The sequence below is a fragment of the Vombatus ursinus genome, unplaced genomic scaffold, assembly GCF_900497805.2.
Source record: "Vombatus ursinus unplaced genomic scaffold, bare-nosed wombat genome assembly UNPS02009062.1, whole genome shotgun sequence".
NCBI lineage: Eukaryota > Metazoa > Chordata > Mammalia > Diprotodontia > Vombatidae > Vombatus > Vombatus ursinus.
In genome coordinates, this window is record NW_020948840.1 from 942215 (window position 1) to 966349 (window position 24135).

The window sequence follows — 24135 nt, forward strand, 5'->3', positions numbered from 1 at the left end:
AAATAATAATTTATTAGTTCAACCTTCTCATTTCAAATGAGGAAACTGGGAAACAGAAAAGGTTCACTGATTTGCCCAAGCTAACACATGTCAAAAGTGGTAAAGTCGTATAGGATCATAGATCCTACATGGCTGGAGGAGACCTAAGAAGCCAGCTAGTCCAACCTCTTTATTTTCTAAGATAATGCAAGTGAAACCCATGGCACCTACGTGACTTGCCCAAGTCACATGTTGTTGTTTGCCCTTCATATTCAAAGAGGATTAATGACTTGGCAAAGTCCTCACACAAGAGATGCTAGTCCTCCCTGAATACCCCATAAACTCCAAATCACATAGGTAGTAAGTGTCAGAATCAGAATTAAAAACCAGGCACTCTTCTGAATTCATGGTTCCTTCCACTGTTCCAAAGAGCCTTTAGGGATTCAAATTCAGCTCCCACAATGCCATATTCAGTGCTCCTTCCATTGAACCACACTGCTTTTGCTCACTATGTCTCAGTGACACCTATGACATCAGATTTACTCTCCAACATTAAAATATCTAGTTTATCTTGCTTATTTATCCGTATTTTGTGAATCTGTAATATGGACATATATGAGGTCATAGATTTTATTCCAAGTACTGCCTTTCTTGGGCTTTGCTGTGTATTAACAGACATTTTTATTGCCATTCTTATTTTGTAGCTGCTACTCTCTATGTGTATCTGTGTTATAAAGAGGGAGTTTAAAGACATGTTTAACAAAACAGGTTTAACAAAAATATGAGAAAGCAACGGGTGGGCTTTCACAGACAGCTTTCTACACACAGTAGAATACATCTGCATAGTCACAAGTGACTGACCGAGAGGTGTAAGCAAGATCCCCTTGTGTTTTTTCTTTGTTGATTACACAAATAAATAAATAAAGATTAAAAAATCTATTGACTCAGTAGAACAAAACACAACTTTAATGGCTCTTATCCAACAAGGTGTCTTCCTTGCACATATTACTATAATACATACAATCCAGAAAAATGATTCCAAATCCAAAATTGCTGAATGTGGCCTCCTATAATTTCTCCCTTCTTAGCGTCTCTGAAGGCTTGTACAGAGCATAAGGAACACTGAAGTCATCTTCCTTTTGCTTTCAGCATATGAGGTTATTTGCATTTCTTTAATAGCTCTCACCAAGTGTTTAGAAAGTCTTCTACTGTGGTGGATGCTGACAACCGTATATATGCTCCCACAGGAAAAAAACTGCATCTGTGGGGGAAATAATTTCATAATTCCTCCTTAAAACAGGGGAGGAGGAAATAGAAGAGGGGCATGATTTGAGCAAATACAGTAAATTTTTGATTGCAGAATGTGCACTAAGCTGCTAGGAAGACCTAGTTCAACCCCTTCCTTCCCTCCTCTTCCCCATCTAATAAGTGAGTAAACTGAGGCCAAAAGAGGGTAACTGACCTATCCAACACAATAAGTGGCAGAAGCAGGACTAGAACTGGAATCTCCTGACTCCCAACCCAGGGTTCTTTTTCTTGACTTGAAAAGCATTTGGGTAAATGAATGTGTGTTGTTGTTCCGTCATATCCCACTCTCCGTGACCTCATTTGGGTTTTTTTTGGGCAAAGATACTGGAGTGGTTTGCCATTTCCTTCTTCAGCTTATTTTACAGATGAGGAAACTGAGGCAAAAGGGTTAAATGACTTGCCCAGGGTCACACAGCTAGTAAGTGTCTGAGGACAAATTTGAACGCACAAAGATGAGTCTTCCTGACTCCAGGCCCGGTGCTAACCACTGTACCACCGACTAGCTGCCCCAAATGACTGTTTCTAGGTGCTAAAGGAGCAGCTCACAAGCGTTCTTGCATTGAAGAAAGACTTCTGGGCTGACTTGGGAGATCTGGTTTTTAGTAGATAATTTACTTTATGACCTTAATCTGGTCACTTTTCCTTTCGATTCAGGAAGCATTTAGTAGCTGCTTACTTCATCAGAGCTAGTAGACAGCTGTGCCCAGTACTCTATATTCAAAGACAAAAACAAAATAATACCTGACCTCAGGGTGCATACATTCTACTATGGAAACAGAAAGTAAAGGCAGATAAGGAGCTGTTTAACTGTAAAGATGGAGGCCACCCTGCAGATCCCAGCTAATTCAATCAAGGAGAAACTTGTTCAACACTGTAAAGGAATCAGAGAGAAAGCTGGAAGGAGTGGAGAATGTGGTCATGAAGGGGCCTCAGTTTGGGGTGATGGTGAGGTCTCCCCAGTGATCACTCCCAGGACACACCTCAGGAAGAAGCAGGTCAGTCAATAAACATTTATAAAGTGCTTACAATATGCCAGGAGTTGAAGTAAACACAGGGGACACAAAAACAAATAAAAATAAAGACAGTCCCTGCCCTCAGGAAGCTTAAAATCTAAAGGGGACAGATAAAACACAAAAGATGAAAAGTGGGTGGGGGAAGCTACCCAGCTTGGGGGCGTGATGGAGAGTTCCAAAGAATTATGAAAGCATTGCAGCTTACAGGAAATGGGGAGAAAAACTGTGCTGAGTCCTTCTTTAAATCAAGGCTCTGGAGCCCATGGCCCTGCCTTGAAGTCAAAGGGTCCAATGAGAAGCGCAAAGGATCCTGAGGAAATGTGAGATATACCCCAAGGTAGAGGTGAGGATAAGTTTTAGGAGCTGAGGAGGTAAATTAACTGGGAATCCAGAGTGTTCTATTCATACTGATGTCACCAATAATGAGGGCAAGTAGTAGAGTTAGTGAGGAAGGCAGAGTCTTTGAGAAATAAGGGAGAGTCACATGGGGCCCGGTACATGAAAGGAACAAGGATCTGGAATGGCATAGGTAGATGAATGAAATGAATCTCACAGCAGAGGTCTAGTACCCACTGGCCCGAGGTATCCAACCAAAACCTTGAGAGTAGCCAAGGATAAAGTGTCTTCTGGTGAGAGGCAGGTGAGCACAAGAAGATGGAAAGAGGGAGAAGTCTAAGATGAAGGAGTGTTTGTTAGGGATTCCAGAGACTACAATTGAAGATGAAGGTAGAGGAAGATCTGGGTTGCAGAGGGATGGGGCTAAACTGGAAAGGGATGAGTGTGGGGAGAAGTAGTATGTGAAAGGCACTGGGCCTACCTTAAAAATAAGGGAGAGGTTCAGGGGTGCTGGCACCCCAAAATCACAAGTGGGTCCTACCCAAAAGAATTCGACCCAAGCCTTCTTTCAGCCAAAGACAAGGTTTATTACAACATCCATCATATTGGGCAGACTCTTAAGGAGTCTGGACATTAGTAAGCTATTGGCTAGATTTTAAGAATCCGATCATCTTAATGGAGATGGGGTGGACCTTATATACAGAAAGACTCTGGGAGGGACCTAGGAGTGGCCAGTAAGCTGGGGTGAACAGAACTCCTGGGACCTGGACCTCCTGGCCAAGGGAGAATGGAGCCTAGCTAGGATTAAGGGTGGGAAATGGCCAGGAACCATACTTGGGGAGGTAAGCCAAAGGAAGGCCAGGCTAGGTTAACAGAACTGGGAGATTGGGTGTAGCCACAATGAAAGGCCAGTTGATGGGATTTGGCCTTGTGGGAAAGTCCAGGGTTTTTCCTTTCTGGGGCCCAGATCCCAACCCCATCAAAATGATCCTTCAATCTCCTTCCAACTCTAAATCTATGAATGAATGAACGAAAAAAAGCAATTATTAAGCTTTAATAGGTGCAGATCTTTATGCTAATGCTGGGGATACAAAATCAAAAGCTAGGCAGTCTCTTTCTTTATAGAATTTACATTAGAACAGGGGGAGAAAATACATATTAGAGAGAGATAGCAGGGGGTACATTTTGGTTTGGAAAGTTAAGGGAGATTGTGCTCGGGTTTCTTATGGACACACCTTTTGCATAGTGGCTATAGCGTTAATTTGATTTTAGCTTCAGAACCAGTAAGAGTGAGAAGAGACATGGAGTTGCCTTTCTCCTTGGAGCCAAAAGAATAGCCCAACCTGGGGCTAAGAGTTGGGAGACAGGGTTCTATTCATTAATTTACCTTTTGACTTTAAACTGGTCACTTTTCCTTTCAGTTTCTAGAAGCATTTAATCATTGCCTTCTTTTTCCCAGCAAGTACAAAGACAAAACCTAAGTAATCCCTTATTTCAGGATGCTTACCTTCTACTAAGGGTGACAACTATGCATAGAAACAGAAAGTAGTATCAATCTTTATATCTAAATTGTGTACCCATTTTGACTTTATCTTGGTGTAGGGTATTGGTCTATGCCCAGTTTCTGCCATGCTATTTTTCAGTTTTCCCAGCAGTTTTTGCTAAATAGTGATTTCTTATCCCAGAAGCTGGAGTCTTTGGATTTATCAAATAGTAGATTAGTATAGTCATGGACTGTTGTCACTTGCATACCTAACCTATTCCACTGATTCATCACTCTATTTCTTAGCTAGTACCAAGTAGTTTTGATGATTGCCGCTTTATAATGCAATTTAAGATCAGTTACAGCTAGGCCATCTTCCCTTGCATTTCTTTACATCAGTTCCTTTGATGTTCTGGATTGTGGTTCTTCTAGATGAATTTTGTTATTGTTTTTCTAGCTTTATAAAATAATGTTTTGGTAGTTTAATTGGTATGGCACTGAATAAGTAAATTAATTAGGTAGAATTCTCATTTTTATTATATTAGCTCGGCCTACCCATGAGCAACTGATATTTTTCCAATTATTTAGATTTGACTTTATTTGTGTGAAAAGTGTTTTGTAATTGTGTTCATATAGTTCCTAGGTTTGTTTGGCAAGTAGACTCCCAAATATTTTATAGTGTCTACAGTATTTTTAAATGGAATTTCTCTATCTCTTGCTGCTGGGCTTTGTTATTAATATATAGAAATGCCGATTATTTGTGTGGATTTATTTTATATCCTGCAACTTTGCTAAATTTGTTTATTATTTCAAGTAGTTTTTTACTTGATTCTCTAGGATTCTCTAAATATACCATCATATCATCTGCAAAGAGTGATAGCTTTGTTTCTTCTTTGCCTATTCTAATTCTTTTAATTTCCTTTTCTTCTCTAATTGCTACAGCTAACAATTCTAGCACAATATTGAATAACAGTGGCGATAATGGACATCCTTATTTCAGCCCGATCTTATTGGAAATGCTTCTAGCTTATCCCCATTACATAAAATCATTGCTGATGGTTTTTGATAGATGCTATCTATCATTTTAAGGAAGGCTCCATTTATTCCTATGCTCTCTAGTGTTTTTAATAGGAATGGGTGTTGTATTTTGTCAAATGCTTTTTCTTCATCTATTGAGATAATCATATGATTTCTGTTAGTTTTATTGTTGATATGGTCAACCATGCTGATAGTTTTCCTAACATCGAACCAGTTCTGCATGCCTGTTACAAATTCTAACTGGTCATAGTGTATTATTCTTGAGATAAGTTGTTGTAATCTCTTTGCTAATACTTTATTTAAAATTTTTGCATCTATATTCATTAGGGAAATTAGTCTATAATTTTCTTTTTCTGTTTTGGCTCAGGTATCATCATCATATTTGTTTCATAAAAAGAATTTGGTAGGATTCCTTCACTTATTTTCCCAAATAGTTTATATAGTATTGGAATTAGTTGTTCTTCAAATGTTTGATAGAACTCACTTGTAAATCCATCTGGCCTTGGAGAGATTTTCTTAGGGAGTTCACTGATGGCTTGTTCAATTTCTTTTTCTGAAATGGGGTTAAGTATTTTATTTCCTCTTTCATTAATCTGGGCAATTTATATTTTTGTAAATATTCATCCATTTTACTAAGATTGTCAAATTTTTTGGCATACAGTTGGGCAAATAGCTCCTAATTATTGCTTTGATTTCCTCTTCAAAATGGGTACATAATTTAGATATAAAGATTGATACTATAAGCAAACTAGAAGAGCAAGGAATAATTTACCTTTCAGATCTATGGAGAAGGGAAGAATTTATGACCAAAGAAGAGATAGAGAACATTATAACATGCAAAATGGACAATTTTGATTACATTAAATTGAAAAGTTTTTGCACAAATAAAGTCAATGCATGCAAGATTAGAAGTGAAACAGAAACCTGGGAAAGAATTTTTACAATCAGTGTCTCTGATAAAGGCCTCATTTCTAAAATATATAGAGAACTGAGTCAAATTTATAAGAATACAAGTCATTCTCCAACTGATAAATGGTCAAATGATAAAAACAGGCAGTTCGCAGAAGAAGAAACTAAAGCTATCTATAGTCATATGAAAAAGATGTTCTAAATCAATATTGATTAGAGAAATGCAAATCAAAACAACTCTGAGGTACCATATCACACCTATCAGATTGGCTAACATGACAAAAGAGGAAAATGATAAATGTTGAAAATGTGGGAAAATTGGAACACTAATACATTGTTGGTGGAGTTGTGAAATGATCCAACCATTTTGAAGAGCAATTTGGAACTATATCCAAAGGGCTATAAAATTGTGCATACCCTTTGACCCAGCAATACCACTTCTAGGTCCATATCCTAAAGAGATCATAAAAACGAGAAAAGAACCCACATGTACAAAGATATTTATAGCAGCTCTTATGGTGGCAAAGAATTGGAAATTGAGGGAATGCCCATCAAACGGGGAATGGCTGAACAAGTTGTGGTATATGAATATAATGGAATACTATTGTGCTATATGAAATGATGAGCAGGCAGTCTTCAGAAAAACCTGGAAAGACTTATATGAACTGATGCAGAGTGAAATTAGCAGAACCAGGAGAACATTGTACACAGTAACAGCAACATTGTATGATGACTGACTTTGATAGACTTGGCTCTTCACAGCAGTGCAAGAACATAAGACAACTCCAAAAGATTCATGATGGAAATTGCTATCTACATGCAGAGAAAGAAATATGGAGTCTGAATGCAGATGGAAGCACACCATTTGCTCTCCTTTTCCTTTGTTGTTTTGTTTTATTGTTTCATTCTTGTGGTTCCTCCCATTAGTTCTAATTGTTCTTTACATCATGACTACTGGGAAAATATGCTTAACAGTGAACGTACATGTAGCCTATATCAGATTGTAAGCCATCGTGGGGGGAGGGGGAAAAAGTGGTAGGGGAGAAAATTTAAAACTCAAAATCTTATGGAAGTGAATGTTGAAAACTAAAAATAAATAAATTAGTAATAATAAAAAAGAAACAGAAAGCAAAGGCAGATAAGGAGTGGTTTAACTGTAAAGATAAGGTCACACTGCATATCTCAGATTATTCAATCCAGGAGAAACTTGTTCAAAATTTTGTAAAGGGATTAGTCATGTGGCCCTATCTTTGCTACAGTAGGAAAGAAAGCTGGAAGGGTTGGAGAATTTGGTCATGAAGAGGCCTTAGTTTTGGGTGATGTTGAGTGATTGTGAGATCTCCCCAGTGATCACTCCCATGGGTACCTAAGATAGACAGGAGGACAGTCAATATTTATTATTAGTCACCTATAATATAGGGCTAATGAATTGTTGGGGAGTATGGATGGAGCTTCTGGCCCAATATGGTGGACAAGACATGAGGCACTCACAATCTGGATCTCCTACACCAGGGGTGGGGAATTCTTGATCCTGAATCCAAATGGATTGAGTCAAAAGGCCAAACTTAAGGATTTAGAGGGCCACAGATTCCTCACCCCTGATCCTAGACCCTCAGCATTTAAATTCCTTTTTGGGTTGAGCCCGAAGTTTCAGAATGTGAAGGCAAGGAGCCTTGGACTAGAAGTCAAGAGTCTCAAGGTTAAGGGTGAATCTCTTTCCCTCTCTGTATATCCGTTTCCTCCCTCTGTAAAATGGGGATGATAACAGTCCAAAGAGCACAGATTTAGGATATATTAGAAAAGGAGAAACTGAGGCTCGGTGAAAAAGGAAAGGAGTAGTCCGAGATTATAGGGATCACCGGGGCAGAGTCAAGATACAGAGGTAGCTCTCTGCCTCCAAATCTGGGACTTTCTCCTCTGCACAAAAGCCTCTTAATTCTTCTAGTGCCTTCCCTCTTTTAATTAATTAATTAAATTTAAATTTAATTAAATTTAATTTAAATTTAATTAATTCCCTTTTCATCTTGTATGTAACTTTGTAGATGTTTGCTTATTGGCTGCCTCATTACATGGTGACCTCCTTGAGGGCTGGGATTGTCTTTAGTCTATTTGTATCCTCAGCACTCAAGCACAGAGACTGGTACATAGGAGCTTCATAAGTGTTTATGAACCGACTGCACCACAAATGCAACTGATAACCAACTGGTCTCTTTTGAAAGTTTTGCGAATCCTAGTTGTGCAGGATTAATTTTACTTTAGGACAAAGAATGTAGGTTACTGATCTATTTTTATACTGTGTATACAAAAATACCCCACGTTGGCAGTCTGCACCGCTCAAATTGAACCCAATGCCAGCAGGAGAGGGTAAAGGCCGAGGTGGCCCCTTTAAAATGCGGCGCTGCCCCGCCTCCATCCCTCCCCCCAGCGCACCGCAGGGACATCCCCGCCCGCCGCCGCCGCTACCGCCGCCGAGACCTTTCCCCTACTTTCCACCCGGCGATTTAGTTCTCCCGCCCTCCTCCCCCTCCCCTAGGTTTCCCCCTCCAAGCCCCGCCCACTCTCCCCGCTGTTCAGTTCTCCCGCCCTCCTCTCTTCTCCAGGACTCGCCCTCCCAGCCCCGCCCTCTTCCTCCTCGACACAAACACGTGCCCGCACCCCGCCCCCTGATCACGCCTGGACCAGGCTCCGATCACGCGTCGCCCCGCCGCCCTCATTGGCCCGGCGGCTATGAGATCGCCCGTGATTGGTCTAGCCGCCCTCCGTATCCTCCGCGGCGGGGCGCGCCGTATTTTGGTTCACCTCTGAGCCCCGCCCTCCTTCCCGGGCCTCTTAGCGCCCTCCCCTTCCCCTCCCCTGCCTTACCCCTTCTCCTCCCCTCCCTGCACGTCGAGGGCAGTGGCCTGGGCGGAGCGGTGTGCGCTGGCGGGCGGGCTGGCGGAGGCGCGCGCGCCCTGCCCGGGGATCTACGCCGGCTGCTGTCCCCGAAGTCCGTGCAAGGTTCCGGAGAGCCGCCGCCTGCTCTCCACATGTGCCGCAGCCGCCCGGTCAGGAGGTTCTCAGCTCCCGCCTGTTTCGCTGCTTCCCGACCTCCCTCGCCATGCACACCACCGGCACGGCCAGCCCGGGAGATGCGTCCGCTGTGAGTTTCCATGCTGGGCTGACCGTCAAGTTGGGTGGTGGGGATCGTGGGCCCTTTTATTTACTTGCTTTTTTTGGTGGGGGGGTCGGAGGGGAGGATACTCGCTCACCCTCTTGCCTCCCACCCTGGGGACGGGGGCATCCTGGGCGTGCAGGAGCGGGAGGGCTGGTGCTTTGATTTGGGAGGGGGCTGTGCGCGTGCAGCCGCTTTCATTCGCTCCTGACGCTCACACCCCCTTTCCGCCTGGGAGTGGGTGGGTGTGTGGGGGGGGGAGCGGGGGAGATAGCCCCAGGCTTGCGAGGGGAGGACGGAGGGTGCAGAGTGCGGGAGATCCCGCTGCCATCCTGGTCCCGTTAGGTGCCCGGGGCGGGGCAGGGCGGCGTGGCGCGCTGGCCGTCCCGGTGCAGCCTCCGAGAGGGCGTCCGGAGGAGGCCTCTGGCCTCGGAAAGGACTGGGGGTGTGGATAACTAATTCGGGGTCGCGCCCTACCAGGTTTCAGGATTGGCGGGGGATAGCGCTCCAGGCTTCCGGCCCAGACTGGCTGGTGGGGGGCGGTCCTGGATGCTGGACTCAGTCTCCCTTTCTTTTTTCCCCCCAGAGCCTCCGCCCCTCCCCCTGAGTAGAGGGTCTGCCTGAGGGGCCCCAGCTTAGCCCACCCATGACGTCACCGTGCCCTTGTAGGGAGTGGGTGGTGGCTGGGGCGGGGCAGGGGAGGTGGGGCTCAGGGGCCCCGCCTCTCAACCAGATAGCTACTTCCTCACTGCAGGGGTTTGGGGTGGAGGTTGTTGGGGGGGGGAGTTAGGTTTTTAGGTTGGAAAGATATGTGGGACTTGACCTTACTGGGGAGAGGGAAGACCTGCACCACTCCTCTTTCGGGAAAAATGAACTTGGAAAAAGGAAATAGCACCTTTTCTTTCCTTGGTTGTCTCCTTTTGCCTGGAGAGGGGCTAAAAATTTACACACACATCCCCCCCCCAAAAAAAAGTCTTAAGTCCTGGTCCCTTATCATTGACCATCCATGAAGTTGCTTTTGGCTTTGGTTTTTTAGTATTTTTGTAACTATTTCAGTAGAATTTGTTTCCTTTGTAATCCTGGAGGTGTTTGATGCATTTTAAAAACATTTTGTGAAAGGGTCCATGGACTTTACCAAAGGGCCCATGGCACAAAGAAGTTAAGAACCTTTGGGCTGGCTTAGGTGGAAGGTGAAGGGTTTAGAGCTGGGCCATGGGGTTCCCTTACCCCCGAATTCTGCAAATGGAGGAACTGTGACCCCTCGAGACCCAGTGATTTGCCTAAGGTCATACAGTTAGTTTTTGGAAGAGCAAAGACTGCAGTTCTTAAAAATCACTTAATCTTAGAGTTGGAAGGAATTTAAGAGATTATAGATTTAGAGCCGGAAGGGATCTTGGAGGTCATCTAGTCCAACCCCATTATTTTGGAGATGAGGAAAAAAGGCCAGAGAGGACACTCTGAAGAAAACAGATAACAAGTAGAAGAACTGGGGAATGAAACCACTACCTAACTATGAATCCATCTCTCTTTTCATTATACTGTATTAAACTGCCTCTACTTCAGCAGCTATCCAGCACAGCCAGTATGGGATGGATGCTCTGCTATAGTGGTTTTTGGCTTTTTTTTTTTTTTTATGATCTCCTTTGGCAGTCTGGTGAAGCCAATGGACCCCTTCTCAGAGCAATATGTTTTGTTTTGTTTTAATTCAGAATTAAAGGAAATGCTTAGTTTTGGTTAGAGGTTAGTGAAAATCAAGATGTAATTTTTTTCCCCAGCCAAATTTCTGGATCCTTTGAAATCTACCCACAAATTCCAAGGACCACAAGTTAGGAGCTCCTTAACCTGAGTTCTTAACCCAGCATCTGCCTACAGTACCTGTCCTTGAGGAGTAGTCATCCAGCCTTTGATTCAAGTCCCTCCAATAGAGGAAATTCGTTGCCTTTCCAGGAAGCCATTCCTCTTTTGGACAGCTCTCATTGTTAATAAGTTATTCCTTATTCAGAATCTGCTTCAGCAGCTTCCATCCCTTGCTTCTTCTAGTTTTGCTGTTTTGAGTGGTGAATCTCAGAGTTGGAAAAAAGATCTCTGGTCACATAGTCCATTCAGTGCTATGGACTGAATGAGGACCTGTGGAATGAGATCTCAAACCCATGTCTTCTGATCTTAGGTTCAGGGCTCTTAATATGAATAAAAGCTATTTGTGGGCAGGGACTTTTTTAAGTTCCCAGTACTTAACCCAGTGTCTTGGTACTTTAAAAATGCTTTTGGATTGAATAGTTGTCTTCTACCAAATGAAGTCCAAATTCTTTAGTCTACTTTCAAAACTCCCAAGTCTGATTCCCACCCACCTTTCCAGTTTTACCTCTCCCAGGCTGCATACAGCTGGGGTACTCATTATAGCCAGAGATACTAAGAAAACTCAGATTCGGAAAGGTATTTACATACCATGAGGAGTTTCTAGAAAACCTGGCATTTCATCTTATTCCAGTTTCTCCTCCAGAAAGTCTCCCAAGGGGCTATTGGAGTTCCTTAGCAGGTTGCTATTTTCACCAGTGTCATCCTCTTGTCTAATAGAAAGGGATAGTGGTTCTGAAATATATGGATTTGTATTTAGGATTGGGGATGCTTTTGGGTTTTATAAACTTTAACCCACTCTGCTATGATCATTTAAAGTAGTGTTAGGGGGTTTTTCTTGGGGAGGGTTGTATGGTATGGGGGCAGAACGGGTGTGTTCACAGATTGCTTTCCTTTGGTTCTAGGTTGCTGTTCCTGTTAATGGGTGTCTGGGTTGGCATGGTTATTGCTGTTTTAAGTACAGTTTGGAAAAGGAGGCCCTTTGGGGAAAGCAACGAGGTCTTGAAGTCTTTGCTTGAGGTTGTGAGTAGTTGCTTATAGTTTAAGGAAAGAGCCTTGGATTTGCAGTTAGATAATTTAGATTTTATTAATTCCTGCCCTGAGTATGTCACATCCCCTCAATGGGTTACAGTTTCTTCATAAAATGGAAGGAAGTGGCTTGGACTAGACAATCTCTTCAGTCCTTTCAGTTTCAGAAACCTCCGAAAGAATTTTTGATTAGTGGTGTTATCATAAGTCAGTGTTGGAGAAAAGGCCTCCTTTGATTCATGGGTTTGTTTGAAAGGTGTCTCAGTTCCTCTGTGGTGAAGTGAGGGGATTTGACTCCGGGTCTCTAAGGTTCCATCTCATTCTTTTTCTTTTTTTAACTAGCTGTTACCATCTGATTCTTAATACAAATATTGAGGGTTGGGAGGATGGGGAGGAGAAGGCTGTGGCCTGATTCAGGAGGAACGGTGGCCTGATAGAATGGGAAGAATATGACACTGTAATGTAGGAAATCTGGGTTCCAGTTCCCTCACCCCTTCCATGACTAGGTATAAATCGTTTAACTGACATAGGTCTTAGTTAACTCTGTGGGTGGGCAACATGGTATGGTACTTGAACTTAAAAGAAACCTGGGTTCAAATCCTGCCCCTACCACTTACTAACAAGGTGATTTTGGGTTACTCAAAACTTTTTTCCCCGACCTTCCATTTCCCTGTTTATAAAATGGGCCTAATAATATCTATGATACCTACTTCCGTGCTCACAGGGTTGTTGTGAGGATCAGATTTGATGGTGTGGTGGAGTGAGGGATCTGGAGTCCAAAGGACTCAGGTTCAAATCTCACCTTTGTTGCTTACTACTTGTACAGTCTTAGGCAAGTTAAAACTTCTCTGGGTTTGGTTTCCTCATTGATAAAATGAGAGGAGGTTGCATTACATGGCTTCCATAATTCCTTCCGTCTTTAAATCTTAAAACTCTGTGAGATGTACAACTTATATCCGATTGTTTGCCCTCTTGGGAAGGGGAGGGAGGGAGAAAAATGGAACTCAAAATCTTTCAAAAAATGAATGATGAAAATTATGTTTACATGTAATTGGGAAAATAAAATACTACCAAATTTTTTTAAAACCCTATGATATAAAGCACCTCCCATGTTAGTTGGTATTATTGTATAAAGAGGGTATTTCTCCACCAGATAGTTATTGAATGCCTATTATATCCAATACAGTTGGTTCTGCTTCATTAGGGATCCAGGAAAGTGGAAGACTTGGTTCCACTCTTGAGCTTATAATTTGATAACCAGGAAAAACCTCCTCTGAGGTAATACTGTAACTTTAGTCAGGGTACAGATTTTTTTTCCCTAGACATGCTACTGAAAGCAGGTTTTTCTTAGTGCTCTAAAAGGGCTTTGTGAACTCTTCAGAAGGTCAGGACTGTTCTTAAGCTCCCTCGAAGGAGGCTATTGCTTCTTTGTCTAGACATGTGCCACTTAGTACTGGTGCCCATTGGTGAAGATGATGGATGTGTCGGAATTCACCATGGCGGGGGAGGGGGGGGGATTCAGCTCAGTCTTCTGCACTGAGCATGGTTGTTCCAGTTGAGGCTCTGGCTCTGGCCTTTACTTCTGTGGTTCAAGTTTTGATCATTTATTCTGAAAAACAGGTTTTTTTTTTTTAATCTTTTCTAGAAATCATTGTGCTTCATATGAGAATGCCTTTCTGTTAGGTATGTTTTTTCCTTTCCCAGCTATGGTTTTAAAAAGAGAAAGTGAAATTCCATTTAGGAAATGTGGTTTAAAAGAAAAGAAACTTACTAGAAGATGGAATTTGTAGGAGTCTGTCTTAGACAAAGGGTTGTAATAGACAAAGGGTTCTGGTGTTGGTGGGTATATTCATATATATGATAATGATTGTACAATAATAGATATAGAACTGAATGGACCATAGAGACCATATAGTTACAGCCCCTTACTCCTATTTTTCTTTTTCTTTTTTTTTCTTTCTTTCTTTTTTTTTTTTTTTTTGTTGGCTAGGCAATGGGATTAAGTGACTTGCCCAGGGTCACACAGCTAGTAAGTGGTATGTATCTGAGGTTGGATTTGAACTAGGTCCTTCTGAATCCAGGGCCAGTGCTCTATCCACTGTGCCACCTAGCTGCCCCAACTCCTATTTTTCAAGAGAGGAAACCGAGTAGTAGGTAGCAAAGCTGAAATTTCAAGCTAGGACAGTGTTCCTTCATCCTTAATGCCTCACAAAATTATTCAACTAAAAGAAAATTGATTGTGATTTGTTTCTCTTCAGGCTGACATCATGGACATATGTGAATCTATCTTGGAAAGGAAGCGACATGACAGTGAGAGGTCTACATGTAGTGTCTTGGAGCACACAGACATGGAAGCTGTTGAAGCTCTTGTTTGCATGAGTTCCTGGGGTCAAAGATCCCAGAAAAGTGACCTCTTAAAAATAAGACCACTTACTCCAGTCTCGGATTCAGGAGACTTTACTGCCCTGCATGGTGAAGCTGTCCTGTCTGAGTTACCAAAGGACTTCCATTCTCTTTCTACCCTGGTGAGAAAGGGAGGGTTTAAGTGGGGGCGAGTTTGAGGGTGGGGTGGGGAGCGTTCTTGAAATGGCTGTGTGTATATATATGATTCAGCCCCTTGTCTATTAGATTTTATTATTGCTGGGCTTTAGTACTTTAGTACCCACTGTGGGAACTTCCACTGATCGAGATTGTAATTCCTCTGCAGCTTGGAAGAAGGGGGCAGCCTTGATGATGAGCTCTTCTTACCCTATTTGGGCTGGTCTTCAGAAGGCTCACTGGGCATAGCCTTTGAAAGCCCATACCACAGTGAGGCATCAGAACAGGACGTTAGTTTTAACTTGGTTTTTATATGGAAGTATTTGTTTTGGGTAAATACAGTGAGTTTCTGTGAAAAGTGTTATTTGGCCTCCCTGCAGATGTCGAACTAAAATTCCATCTTACCATATAATGCATCTTTCCTTTTGCACATCACAGTTAGTCCTCAAGTTTAAATGGTCAGGGAACAAAATCTGTCTGCTAACGTGGGTCTCTCCAACATCAGTGGTATCCCAGCAGCTCAGGTGAGGAAAATATACTGTGGAATGGTAGCAGTGTGCCCCTTAGTATTTTGGGTGATGCTAAAGCATCCAGTAGATGAAATTGGGGTGCTGAAATTTGGACATACGCCTCTGCCTTATTTCTCTTTGTCATCATCATTTTGATTAGTCCAAGACGGACTACTTCCCCAGGCAAAATTGTGAAATGTATTTTTTTAAGGCATCCACTGGCACGGGTGCTCATCTCAGATGCCTCATCACCTAGCCCCTGCTGCCATGGCCCCTCTCCCTATGCTGCTCCCTCTTACCTAAGGTATCCATTGAAACTTTCTTGTCTTATATTTAATCTTACAGCGATGTCCTTTCTGTGCCTTCTGAAATAACTACTGAATAACTTAGTAGATCAGCTTGTGCTAATGAGTAGGGGTTAGAGAAGGATTAGGGTTATCCTTTTCTTTCTAGGTAATATATATTTTAACTGGGACCTTCTGGAGTTAATATTCCCCTTTTTTAACCAGATTAGTGATTGTGATGGTGGGAATTTAATTGAAACATTACCTAAAAATTATGACTCTCCATAAGTGGAATAAGCTGCCTGAGGAGATTGTGGACTCCCACTCACTGGAGGTCTTCAAATAAGGGCCAATGACTACTTGTTGGATATTGCTGAAGGGATTCTCATTAATGTATGGATAGGACTAGGAGACGAAAATATATACGTTTATAGAAAGAATATTTTAAAATGTTTCCTGGGTTTTGTTCTCTAGATGAATCCCCTACCTCCATCTCTACCTGAAGATTTATTTGTTAGTGAACTTTGTCAGCAAGGGTGAAATATGAGGGAGAAGTTCAGATCCTCCAGGTGGCCACCAGAAGTGAGATTGGCCTCAAGCCCTTGAATTGGAGAGAAGTGCTGAAAGGTTCAGTAGAGGAAGAAGTGTAGAAGTGTGATGAGTCAATAGTTGATGGAATAAGAAATAATGACAGTGTTTCAGAGACCCTTTAAACTTGGGTGCAGAACAACAGGGAACGGATAGAAAATGGGGATTGGAAAAATGATACAGGGAGGAGGCAGTTTTCTGGAGAATTTAGTACCTGAGGTATAATCATGCCTGTCTCAGAATAGGGATGTCTAATAGATTGAGGCTCCGATTGGAATTTTGTTTTTAAAGAATTCTAAATGTAACAAATGTCATGAATTATAAGTCTAATTGCAGAAATTACATTGTTTCACTGTGTACATCTGAAGTTGCATGATCTAAGAAAAAGGAAAGCACAAGGGGAATGGCATTTCCTGCACTTCTGTGCATTGGTATGCGCACTGTTTGAAGTGTATAGGAAGAGAGAATGGATGCTTACAAAGAAAAAGTGGAAAAAACTTGGAGAACGAAGGGGTTTTTTAACAGCTTCTGCCCATCAGTGCTGCTATAAGATTGTGACAGGGGCTTATACACTGAGATTTCTTTTTACTGGAATCTGTAAACTTGGTCATTCTGGTTTCTTAAGCCATTTGTGTCTTAGAATGTTTAAATTATTTTATTTATGTCTTCACTATATAGAAGAATCATATTCTAAAGGTATATCCTTTAAAATCAACCTGAAGCCTCCGTGCTAGCTTTTTCATACCTTGCCTTCAGACCTTGTTCTTTCTTTTCAGTGCATGACTCCCCCTCACAGTCCCGATCTTCTTGAACCATCTACGTCATTGCTTCTTCCCTCCCAAGTCACTGCTTCCCAAACAGGAACAGGCCAAGCGGTCTGTTCGGCTCCCTCTGCAAATATGACCTCTGTTTTGGTAGCCAAATTGTCAAGAATGAAGATGGAGTCAGGGCTGTCCAGTCAGAAGCCAGAGGTGCCTGAGCCAGCTTCTCTTCAGCCCTACAAAGCCGTGGTAACCAGTGTGATCCGCCACACTGGGGACAGTTCTGCTTCCTGTCACATTCCAGCACCCCAAGGAGACATGGAAGGCGGTTCAGGCAGCAGAAATTCCATAGGCCTGAAGGAAACTCACCACTCAGGAATTTCTGAAGCTTTTCAGGCCTTGCACCTCGAGAGTGGTATAAACCGTGCTAATCTGGTCCACTCTCCACCTCGTTTACAAAGTTCTGGTTCTTCTCTTCCTGATAAAGGACAACAGGGGGTGTGGCCCATCGCAACACAGACGTGCTCACCAAAGAATTGTGACAGTGATGCCCCAAGGAAAGCTGCGTCTTTTATTTCTGTCCCTGTTCCCTTCCACCCTCCCCCCGTCCTTTGCCAAATGATTCCTGTGACTGGTCAGAGTGGTGGAATGGTTTCAGCTTTCTTGAAGCCTCCTTCCCCGGCAAACCCAGCACCCATCAAGCCCATTTTACCCCACACTGCTCCGATCTCTCAGCCTGTGCTCATGGGAACGTCGGTGCCTCAAGGAGCTGTTATGCTGGTCTTCCCCCAGCCGGCCACTTGCCAACCAAATGTCATGACTCTGGGGAACACCAAGTTACTCCCTCTTGCCCCTGCTCCGGTCTTCATTACACCCAGTCAAAACTGTGTCCCTTCAGTAGACTTTTCCCGAAGAAGAAATTATGTTTGTAACTTTCCAGGATGCCGGAAAACTTATTTCAAAAGTTCTCACCTCAAGGCCCATCTTCGTACTCACACTGGTGAGTATGTATTTAGGAAAATTGGATGTTGCCAGAATTTCAGTCCAAATGGTTAAGAAATCGCCCTAGATCTTTTTTGATGGGAAAATGTGAGCTTATAGGGGAACAATAGTGTGGCTGATTTATGGGTCTTGTTCTTCCACTGACAGAATAATAATACTGAAGCAGTAGGACATTCTGATTTAACTGGTTGTTAACCATGAGTGGCTGGATAAACACTTGGAGTGTAGGTCAGGGGTTCTTAACTTGGGATCCATGGAAAGATTTCAGGGAGTCTAAGAACTTGCATGCGAAAAAAATTACATCTTCATTTTCACTAACCTCTAACTGAAACTTAGCGTTTTGTTCAGTTATTTAAAAACATTGTTCTGTAACCGAGTCCATTGGCTTTACCAGATGGCCAAAGGGGTCCACGATAAAAAAAAAAATGGTTAGAAATTACAAGCATGGGTTAGCTTGAGTGATGTCTGAAGTTCCTTCCAACTCAGATTTTATTAATATTCCTAGGAAATAGCAATTTTCAAAACCGTACCAAGCACCATTTAAAAAAAAATGTGTTTTTTTAAAAAATGTAATTCTACATATATTAAATCATATTTTGAGTATAGCACTATGCTTGGTGTTCAGAGAGATAGGAAAGTTATAAAAGAAATGAGTCCCTGCTCTTCATGGAGCTTATGATAATTGATTCTGAAGACACTTCAGGATGTTTCAGGTCTTCAGGGTGCTCATTATAAGCGTTAGTTTTAGTACCAGAGTAGTTCCAGTTGATAGGAATAGTGACGAAACTTTTTTTTTTTAACTGTACTTGGTACTATCCCATATAAAACATTTGGTACAGTAGCATATAAAACACTGTCCACTTCTCCCACTTCATGAATATTTTGCATTTTACAAAGTGTGCTCTTTGCAAAAGCAGCCCCAGTGCCCAAGTACAAAAAAAAAGGAGCAAAAAAATATGGTAAAATATCATTGATTTGGACATGTGGGTGGTAGGATCAGTCTGAATTAGAGTCTTTTAAAAGGGCAATGCAATTTGGTAACTTCAACATGTGTGTTTTAATTCTACTTTTATAGATCAGAATTATTGGTGATGAACATTATGAAAATACCAACCCAAACCCATAAATTGATTCTCAGAAATAGAGACGGCTCAAATATTTAGGTGATAATTCCTCTAGAAAATTTTGTTAGTAAATCCCATCTATGCTAGTACCAAGGTACTGTCTGTCTGAACTGCTGAATATGGAATTTGTGATAATGGGGTTTTGTTATACATGAAGCCAGCGTCCGTCAGTGGCAGCAAGAAAATGGAATAGGGTAGGAAGGAAATAAAAACAGTCCCTCTTCTTGCTACCCTCAACTTAATTTAAAACCTCTCCTTCGGAGAGGTTTTAAGGTAGGACAGTTCCACATCCTAATTAATGGTCTACCTGTGCAAGGCACTAAATCTCATAATACTACATTGATATGTTTTTCACTTAAATCCTTTTAAAAGCATATTGGGTTCAGTTTGATAATTGTATTGAGTACTGGGTTTTTCATAAGAAACTAAAACTTTGGACAAGAATAAATATTTTATATAAGGGATTTAAAGGATTGTAGGATTCACAGTAGAAAGACACTTTAGAAATGATCCATTCTGGCTCTTCATTTTACAGATGGGATTGATCTATTGCAGCTTGCTCATTATTGTCCTAGCCCACCTAACATAAAAATAATAGAGCAAAAAAGGGACTGCTCATGATAATCAGACCACAGGTCCAGATGCTTAAAACAGAATTAGTAAATTTATTCATTTTCAATATGGATGGGCCTGCTGTAAGAGAGCCTTGGATTTAGTTTTGGTTCGGTTTGGAATCTTGGCTTTGTCGTTAACTTCTTTGTGGTTTCCTCCGCTATAAAATGAGGTTGGTGGACTGGGTAACCTCTAATGTCCCTTCTGACTCTACGGTTATTAGCCTGGGACTTCAGGACCTGGTCTCCCAATCCTCTGTACATTTCCTCTGCCCTGTGTCTGCACATACAGGCTGTCTAGCCTTGGAGGATGGACATTTTCCTGAGGGCATTTAGGCTAAACTTGGCCTATTGACGGTCTCCTGCCCTTAGCTGGGTGTTGAAGACCCGGGGAAATTACAGACCTTTGTTCTTTGAAAAGTTCCAGGAGAGACCTTTTGTTTTTTGTTGTTCAGTGTCAGTCTTGTCTGACTCCTCATGACCTCATTTGGGGTTTTCTTGGCAAAGGTATTGGAGTGGTGTGCCATTTCCTTCTCCATCTCATTTAACAGACAAGGAAACTGAGGCAACCAGGGTGAAGGGTTGTCCAGGGTCACACAGGTTGTGTCTTGAGGCCAGATTTGAACTCAGGAAGATGGGTCTTCTTGACTCCAGGCACTCCACTTTACCACTTAGCTGCCCCATAAGAGATTTTAGTCCAGGGGGGGAACCTGCAGCCTCGTGGCCACATGTGGTCTTGAGGCTGCAGGTTCCCCACCCCTGCATTAGCCATTTTAAATGTAGTTTTATCGACCTCAGTATCAGTTTCACCAAAATTTGAAACTTTGGAGGCTCGATTATGTAAATACCTTGCTTTTTGTGTTCAGGCAGTACTCTCAAGTGTTTATGGAGCATTTATGTTTAAGGTGCAAAGCAGAGGCACAAATAGATTCTTGCTCTCAAGAAGTTTCTAGTACATTTGAAGACACAAGATACAGTAGCAGTATAAAAGATAACAGATACATAGAAGAAATGACATAAGCACTGATGTTCCAGCAACCCCGCAAGAGAGGATAATGGGGCAGCTAGGTGGCGCAATTCATAGAGCTTGGGAGTCAGGAAGACTCATCTTTACGAGTTCAAATCCAGCCTCGGACATTTAGTAGCTGGGTGATTCTGGGCAAGTCATTTAACCCTGTTTGCTTCAATTTCCTCATTTGAAAAATGAGCTGAAATGGTAAACTATTCCTAGTATCTTTGCCAGGAAAACTCTGAACGGAGTCATGAGGAGTCAGATATGACTAAAACGACCCGAGAACAAAAAGGCTAGTACTAGGATTAGGCAGCTAAGTGGTACAGTGGATAGAGTGCTAGACTTGGAGTTCTAATCCTGCCTGGGACATTTACTAGCTCTACGACCCATTACCTAAGTGGGCAAGTTGCTTAACCTCTCAGCCTCGGTTTCCTCAACTGTGAAAGAGAGATAATGCTAAGCACTTTGCCTTACAGAGTTGTTGTGAGTATCAAATGAGATAATGTGGGTTTTGTTTGTTTGTTTTTTGGCAATTGGTATTAAGTGACTTGCCCAGGGTCACACAGCTAGTAAGTGTCAAGTATCTGGTCTGAGCCCAGATTTGAACTCGGGTCCTCCTGACTTCAGGGCCGGTGCTCTATCCACTGTGCCATGTAGTTGCCTGAGATAATGTGTTTAAGGTGCTTTGCAAACCTTAAAGTGCTGTTTAAATGATAGCTATTTTTGTTGTTTATTGTCTCCATTTTTGTTGCATTGTTGGAGAAAAAAAAAGAGAGCTAGAGAGAGGCAGTGACTTGTATGATGTAAAAGGCCAGAAGTTGTCCTGTTTAGATGGTTAATGTTTTCTCTTTTTTTAAACTTGTGTCTCCCTCCCTTCCTTCCCGCTCTCTCGTAGGAGAGAAGCCTTTCAACTGCAGCTGGGCAGGTTGTGATAAAAAATTTGCTCGCTCAGATGAACTTTCTCGACACCGCAGAACTCATACAGGAGAAAAGAAATTTGTGTGCCCCGTATGTGCTCGGCGCTTCATGCGGAGCGACCACTTGACAAAACACGCCCGGCGTCACATGGCGGCCAAGAAGATCCCAAACTGGCAGGCTGAAGTGGGCAAATTAAACAGAATTGCTTCATCAGAGAAACCTGGAAGCGCTGGGGTGTCTTTGAGCTCACTAGTCCCCATGCCATCGTGCTCTGCCTAAGGAATCATTCAGGACATAATCTGCATCTGATATTTTTTAAAAGCCTTTATTCAGAACACTTACTGTAATGGCTGAAACACAGAATTGACATAATTTTTTTCAGGGTTTTTTGGGCAGTTCCTGATGAAAGCATGTTGTTAACACTTTTTTTTCTTTAATTGAGGCCCTGTTCATGATTACAGTTTTGTAGTTTAAGAAACTCTTGGGTTTTTTTTTTTTAAAGGAAAGTGTTCCAAAAATTGATAATCTGAATCACCAGCATTGAAAGAAAACATCTTAGCCATGAAGTTTACAAAATCTTGATTCACTTAACCTTTGTAGTCAATTTTTTTTTACAAAATGTTACAGGGTACTAATTTTTATACTAGTGTTTTCTATAAAGGTATTTATATTGTAATTACTTCGCAAGCTGTTTTTTATTAATAATGAAAAACTTTTTTTATAATTACCCAGCGTGGTAAACCTGGAACATCATCCAGGTAAAAGAAATCATTAGTCGTGCTCAGCCTAAGAATTTTTAAGACCTATAAATGATTGACTAAGGGCCTTTTAAAGAAAAAAAAGTGGTGTCACCTCAAAACATTTCAAAAGTTTGTCTAGTCATTTGAAGTAGATACCCTAAGCCATAGATATGGTCTGGGGATCCAAAATGTCAGAGGACCAAGATCTGCCATTTGCATATAGAGTGGCTTGTATGCTGTTGAGTAAGAAACTGCCTCATGATTTAAATTTTCTTCATTTAAGACAATTACTTTTATGTTGTAATTTGCATATTTGTGTTCACTCTTGCCAAACCATTCCCATTCTCTTATCTCACAAATGGTGACCTTAGGATTTTTGGTATGTTGTGTGTAAATTGACCTTTTCAGGTAAATGGAAGTGGCCCATTGAATGGTTTTTTTTTTTCTTTATGTTCACCAGAGTACTTTACTTTTAAAGTGAAATACATGTTGCCTGGCCAACTCTGGTTCTTTAATTCCCTCACACATCAAGAATAGAAAATAATGTTGCAGATGTCAATTTTAGAAAAATAACTTAACCGTTCAACAACTTTTGTAACTGGAAAATGAAAGTGATTTTTGGAAGCAGCAGAGAAGAATGTTTATAAATGGAAAGACATGAAGGGGAAGGCTGAAGTTATTTGGCTCTGTCCTTTGCAATCCACTGCTACCATTTGTTAAGTTTTTTTTTTTTTTTGTATGTTTCCCAGACCCTGGAGGAATTCTGTTTTGTCCATCAAGGCACAAAAATTATTTTTTTGTTAAGCATTGCACTGTAGTTCTCCACATTTAGACCGTAGGGATTGTATTGTATGTTGCACTGCTACTATAATTTAGAAAGCTTATGTACTTAGATTTTTACATATGAATATAGTTATTGGCAGTTTACCTTTATAAAAATTATGGTAAATTGAAATGTTGAATTTGGTGTTACAAAGTTTTGTGCCTAGCTTATTTGTTGTTGAGGCCCTTATTCAATGATATTAAGCTATTCCAACCCCATCCACTCACCCCCCTCACTATCTTTAGTGATCTTTATGCTACCTAATGTCACTATGTTATTTAACCTATATGTAAGTGATGTGTTTGAAATTCACCTATTAGACTGTAGAGGTTTTGATACAGTTGTAAAAGTAACATAATTTCATATGTATATTTTATGTTTTTTTACTTTTCTTCCCCCAAACCTTCACTCCCAAATCTACTATAGTAGCACTAGCTACTAAGCATCCAGAATTTTATGATTGTATATATTCTGTAGGGCCCCCAATTTGAGTATTTTTCCTAATTAGGATGTACAAAATTATGAGTCCTACTGTTAGTACTCTGGAATATGGATGGCTTTAAGGGAATTAGTCTTTGAGTGTTTGGTTGGGATTTTCAGATTGTTTCATACCCCTGAGAAAGAGGACTTAATGGTTGATTCTTTAAAACGTACACGCAAATTTTATTTGTACTGAAAATGGTTTTTATTTATGCTTCCATTCTTGAATTAGCTAGAAAAACTATAGAAATATCCTTAGTAAAATTCTTCTTGGTTCTCTTATTTCTTTTGTCCCTTTTTGAATATATAGGGTTGGGAAGCAAGTCCTCTTATGAAGAGAAGTTAACTCATGAACCAGAACTTTGTTGTTGTTATTTTTTTCCTAGGTTCAGATGCCTACATCTGAAATATCTGGGTATTATGGATTGAGAATGATGAGGCAAATTTTCCCTGTGCACTTTATTGCCTGAGTAGTTTCTCTTGATTTTTTTTGAGCCTTTTTTTTTTAAGTTCCAAGAATAAAATTTAAAATGTTTCATAATTGTTTTTATAACAGACTTTTTCAACCTCTTATTTAATGAAACTGTAATGTAACTTTTTCCTTTGAATCATATAAAACTTTTGAATTGCAAGTTGTGTGTTTTC

General features: G+C 41.3%; 1 protein-coding gene across 3 annotated transcripts in view; it reads left to right on the plus strand.

Annotated features, from left to right (window-relative positions):
- The window catches only part of KLF11 (Kruppel like factor 11), a 29868-nt gene extending 5788 nt beyond the window's left edge, over positions 1-24080 (plus strand). For 2 of the 3 annotated variants that reach the window (XM_027850591.1, XM_027850593.1), the window contains exons 2-4: positions 14359-14625; positions 16796-17780; positions 21425-24080. In XM_027850591.1, coding sequence (XP_027706392.1) covers positions 14359-14625; positions 16796-17780; positions 21425-21726 — 1554 coding nt within the window. In that variant the 3' untranslated portion in view covers positions 21727-24080. Of the gene's footprint in view, positions 1-9035; positions 9206-14358; positions 14626-16795; positions 17781-21424 lie in introns of those variants that run through there. The other variant, XM_027850592.1, reaches the window with a different exon arrangement.
- The last annotated feature ends 55 nt before the right edge of the window (positions 24081-24135 follow it).